Below are 5,508 nucleotides of genomic sequence, written 5' to 3'. Positions count from 1 at the left end.
TGCTGTAACATACTAACTTTATTGGGTTCGGTACATCTCTTTATATACATGCGATCAGCTGATCTCCTCAGTCAGCTGACATCGAAGTAACAGCTAACTAAGGCTGTAACTTATATATATATATATATAATTATATACATAATTATATAGTAAATATATACATTTGTATACATTACGCAGAAAATATGTTCTCTATTGAAGAATATAAAAACATTAAGATGAAGTTTACTCAAATTAATTATGAATTAAAAAAGATAATGATATATTACTTGTCTTCATCAATTAATATTGTGCTATTAATGATAATAGAAAATTCTATTAAAATGAAATTCATTAAAATGATTATTATAAATAAGTGTATATTCTGGGTAACAGAAGAAAAGAATAAAAAATATATTTGAAGTTAAGGAAATGCTCTTGATTCTGAACGCTGGAACTCCCAGTTGAAAAGCAGCCGCTTTATATTTCATGGTTGTATGCCACTCTGTTTATTTCCATTGTGGGCATACTTGACTTCAGTGAAGAACTACTAGTGGTTTTGAGCTGCCTTGCTAATGTCTATGTGTGTGTATGGATAAGTAAGGTGCGCAATAACCACATACAAAAAAATATTAAAACTGTTCAATATCTGTTTCTCTGGTGACACAATATTGAGGATAATTAAGCCAAAGCCTCATACGGAATTAGTTGATGGACTCTGACTAATACCTCTTTCTTGATGCTCCACTTGATAATAATAATATATGTATTTAGGTCATATGTTGTTGACCATAAGAGCCTATATTTTTTGAAGGTGGTGTTAATTAGCAAAGAAAATATCAAGTAATAAATAAATGAGTGTTCTAATTGTTTTTACTTTACTGCTGTAGTACTTATTAAGAAATAAAATTTTTCTGATATTATGATTATTGAAATTACTTTTAAACTAAGTATAATGAAAAAGATGTTCAGATTTCTAGCAAATTAGTTGATATTGAATGTATTATTTCTTCTTACTGTTTTTCTGTATTTTATGTTTATTAGTTAATAAGGTGAAATACAAGCTTAATTTTAATGAAAATTTAATGTTAGGAGTTGTAGAATCAGAAGTAATCATAGAAAATGAGTCTTCACCAATTAAAAGGTTGACACCCAGAAGATTGGATTTGGAGGTATTTATGTTTGTCTGCTTTGTTTTAACTATTTTGAATTTACTATTTCATATATTTCTTATTAATGATATCATTTTTTTTTGTTATTTACGAATCACACTCATACTCGAAACTTGAAACAATCTATTTACTAAAAAAAATAATTGTGAATTCATAACAAAATTTAAACCCGAGTATCTACTAAAGTCTGTTTGATATCAAATAGACACTGTGGGTTTCTAATAGTGTTATATCTGTCTTAATTGTATTCCCAATTACACTTACTCTATCTTTGTTCCACAATGTATTATTGTCACTCTTATCTTAGGTTCAAATTTGTCAGTTGAACTTATATAAGTGTAAAATCAAATTCCTTATCTCACTATTCCATAAATGTTTAAATTATTCAAAATAATTTTGTATGCTTTGTTTTATATCATTAGTAATTCTAATCCATGTTTAACTTGTCACTGTATTTTTTACTTTCACTAACCTATACATGAAATATATAGTAAGAGAAAGTATTAGGGTCATACAAAATTTTGAATGTGAGGTTTTAACAGAAATTGATGTTTAACACTTTGACTGCCACTGTACTTTTCAAGATTTCAGTCTAGGAAGGCAATGTAAGTTTGGCCAATTAAGCCAAGTAAGCAAACTCGTAGTTGAGGTCAAAGTTATCTCGTAGGTTGGCGTCTGAGGCAATAACACCAACTACAAGATAACTTGTAGTTGGCAGTCAACATGTTAAAAGTCCCCTGAATTTAAATTATCAAGTCTTCAGGAAGCACCATTTTATATTATGGATTTTATACTTTAAAAAAAAAAAAATTAGAAAAAGAATAATTATTTTTATTACACTTATTATATTATTGTACAATGAAATGGTCTTTAGTATCAGCTAAGGATTATCTTTATTGAATAACTAGGCTTCATTGCCGAATTTTCAAAATGGTGTCCTCTGAGGTACTGCAGTTTTTTTTACAGTAAGTTTTTTCAATGGAAAAAGTTGTGAAGATAGGAGATATGTGGGAAGATCTGAGTGATAACAATACCTATTAATGTTTCATAAGTGGTGGGAGGGAATTCTAATGCATTGGTAGGGTATAAATTTGAGAAAGCAAACTACATTGTAACGGCTCCCATAATCAATTTTGTAAAACTTTTTCAACTGTTTGTTCCTGGTCCTCTGGACCAATTAGTAAGCTGACAGCATGATGAGTTAGTGCAGTGTGCAGTTAGTGCAGGTATCATGTGTGTTTATGTTTTTGTGTGTGTTCATGGATTTGTATAGTGATAGTATACTATCACTATTGGATATATCCATGAATGATAATTATGATGATATCCAACTAGTATATAAAGGATTTGTACCAGCATAATTTTGTTGGATTATAAAACAAAAAAATTATCTTTGAAGTTGTATGATGTGTGATTTTGTATTTATTAATAATGATCAAAATTTGTTCTAAGAATATTGGAGATGAAGAACCCGAAGAAGAAATTTTAGAGACAGTTGAAGAAATCATAGAACGGGTAGAAGAAGCCATAATTGAGACTGTTGGAGAAAATAGTTTAAATGAACTTGTATTAAATGAGGGAATTGATACCGTTTCCATTTCCGATGAGGAAATTGAAAACATTAGTATAGAAGATAATACTTACGAGGTGATAGTTGTTGGATCTCAAGAAGAGGTTTGTATTTGATCATATTAATTGTTAGCAAGAAATTATATAATTAATTCTTAATATAATTGAAGTATGGATTGTTTTTATGTGTTTTATTCTACATTTTTTCTATATGGTATAAGAAATTTACTGATTCAATATTGATAAGCATTTATGTGAATTATTACAAATGCATTTTTTACTTTTAATTATTTTCTTAATATATGATTTAACCTAAGCTTTATTCATCATCATAGTCAATACTTTCTACTGCTTATGCAATGTGAGGAGGGAGTCTAAACTGCCTTTTCCACCCTTTTCGGCCCTTAACCAGCTGCCTTCTATTACTGCTCTCCATTCTCCTTGTTTGAAATTCCTTTTTTACTTTATCCACCTTCTTATTCTTAGGTCTTTCTTTTCGGCCAACCATGGCTTTATTGATTTGACTTTGCATTCCAAGCTAAATTCTTATAAGGTAGGTCAAACCATCTAAATTGATTCTTTGCTATTACATTTTTGGTTGGAACATTGAGGTTCTACCTAATAGTGGTATTATGGACTTTATCTCCTTTTGTCTTTCCTTTAATCTTTCAGGGGAATCTCATTTCAATTGCATGGATTCGTGATTGATTCCTCTTCATCATAGTTCATGATTCCAAAGTTTATATCAAAATAAGAACAGAAGAAGTGTTGTATAATGCCTCTTTTGTTTTCTTTTCCACATTTCTCTCTTGCCCATGAAGCCTCTTTTAACAACTCTAAGGATTATGCTAATGTTGATCTCCATTAATTGTTCTTTTAACATGTTGAGATTGAACTGAAGATTTCTATCTAGAATGACCTTATTCTTTAAGAATTGATGAAAGCACTACTGAGAGACTTATGGGGCCTGTTTCATAATGAAGCACAAACTAATACAATTAGTCTTGTAGCTTGTATATGTCAAATAATAATAAAATAACTCTTTAAACAAAAAAAAATATAATTTTGAACCATTGAATTTACAATTTGTTGTTGTCGTTGTCTTGCTATATCAGTACCAATGGTTCCACTTCAAGTCATCTTTCGAGAGACTTTCCTTCTTCTCAATATCTTAAGAAACTTATCTACTCCCTTCCAGTTACTCCTGTAAATTTCTCCACATTTTAATGATTTTATCATTCTGCTTTAGATTATTTTCTTCTTTTTTTGTTAAAAAAAAATTCATGAATTTCTTCACAACTCCATATAACAGGTAAATGACCTTGGTGAAGAGAGTTGGACATTAGCTTGCTAAGGTAACAAGCTAATCAGTTTCAGAATTAGTCGTGATAAAAAATGGAACTAATTTAGTTCTTAACTGTTAGCTACCACTAATCTTTACAGCTAAATTAGCTGTTTGTCGAAAGAAACTACCAAAGACTATTTTGGCAACTAATACTAATTACAATTAACTTTAGCTGTTGAAAATAACTAATAATGATTATTTAACCCTACCAGTGGTTACCCTAATATATTAGGGTCATCTTATATGTTTACAGGGATGCTAAGGAAGAAAATAAAATCGATTTTATGATTGTGAGCTTGAGAATCAATTTATTTTAACTTTTCAGATATCTAACATTTTGGAATCCCCTAATTTGTTTTTAGAAGTGCTGAGAACCAAGATAAAATCGATTTTGTGAGTGCACTCTTACCTATCTTTTCCAATTTATAAAATATTAGGGCCCCCTTCTATGTTTTCAGAGGTGCTGAGAATGAAAATAGAATCGATTTTATGATCACGCGCTTGCGTATCGATTTATTTTAACTTTTCCAATTTATAAAATATTAGGGCCCCCTTCTATGTTTTCAGAGGTGCTGAGAATGAAAATAGAACCAATTTTATGATTACATACTTGCCTATATATATATATATATATAGTAGCTAATAATTATTTTAAATCTTTGTGTTCTGATTGTCTAGAAACTTTTTATTTGTATAATTCTTTAATTTTAGGGTGTTCCATCAAGCAATGAAACTTCTGATAGCTCAGTTGTCATCGAGGAATCTATATCCAAATTAGATAATATTAAAAATGTTGAAAGTGATGATGCAGGAAAAAATTCTGAAATATTTCCTGTTGAGGTAAGTATCCATTATAATGTTGTTTTTATCCTTCATCTACTTAAATATTTAATTGTTAAAAATGGATACACTGGTTACGTTTGTTGTTCTATGATGTTAATATGTTTATTTATTCATGAAATACTGTTTTATTTTTCCTATATATTATATTCTAAAACTAAATATATTTATTGAAATAAGAAAATATTAGTGTTTGTACTGTGTTTTGTACCTTCAAAGTGTAAGGAACTGGTAAATTTGGTTCTTATAATAACTGAATGCTTTTGCAATGATTATTATTGTCAATTTAAAAGAAATTGATTTTAAACTGAGATTCTATTGCTCACTCATTAAGGTTACAAAATGCACCAATTATTTCAGCTTAAATACTTATTCATGTAAAGTTGACAATTAGGTTGTTAGGGTTAATTATGAACATACCCTTAAAAAGTGCTGAGCTGCCTGGTACATTCTAGAAGGGGTAAACCAAAAGATGGGAGGATTGTATTAAGTCTGAATTTGCGGATTTGGGTTTTGACAGTGGTCGGAGGAACAGAGGTATATAAGCAGTGAGCATTGGTTGTATCAGCTTTGGGTTCTCTCTTTTTTTTTTTTTTTTTTTTA

The 5,508-nt window shown here is 29.4% G+C and overlaps 1 protein-coding gene across 3 annotated transcripts in view; it reads left to right on the top strand.

Annotated features, from left to right (window-relative positions):
* LOC106692400 (Bromodomain containing 8) overlaps positions 1 to 5,508 on the top strand; it is a 39,290-nt gene that overhangs the window by 18,855 nt on the left and 14,927 nt on the right. For all 3 annotated transcript variants that reach the window (XM_014438334.3, XM_014438333.3, XM_067053518.1), the window contains 3 exons: positions 1,072 to 1,151; positions 2,604 to 2,825; positions 4,777 to 4,905. In XM_014438334.3, the coding sequence (XP_014293820.1) occupies positions 1,072 to 1,151; positions 2,604 to 2,825; positions 4,777 to 4,905 (431 nt within the window). The remainder of the gene's footprint in view (positions 1 to 1,071; positions 1,152 to 2,603; positions 2,826 to 4,776; positions 4,906 to 5,508) is intronic.

Source organism: Halyomorpha halys, unplaced genomic scaffold (assembly GCF_000696795.3).
Source record: "Halyomorpha halys isolate HHAL.00 unplaced genomic scaffold, Hhal_1.1 Scaffold55.1, whole genome shotgun sequence".
NCBI lineage: Eukaryota > Metazoa > Arthropoda > Insecta > Hemiptera > Pentatomidae > Halyomorpha > Halyomorpha halys.
Note: the sequence above shows the minus strand (reverse complement) of the source record. Positions and strands in the feature narration are given on the sequence as shown.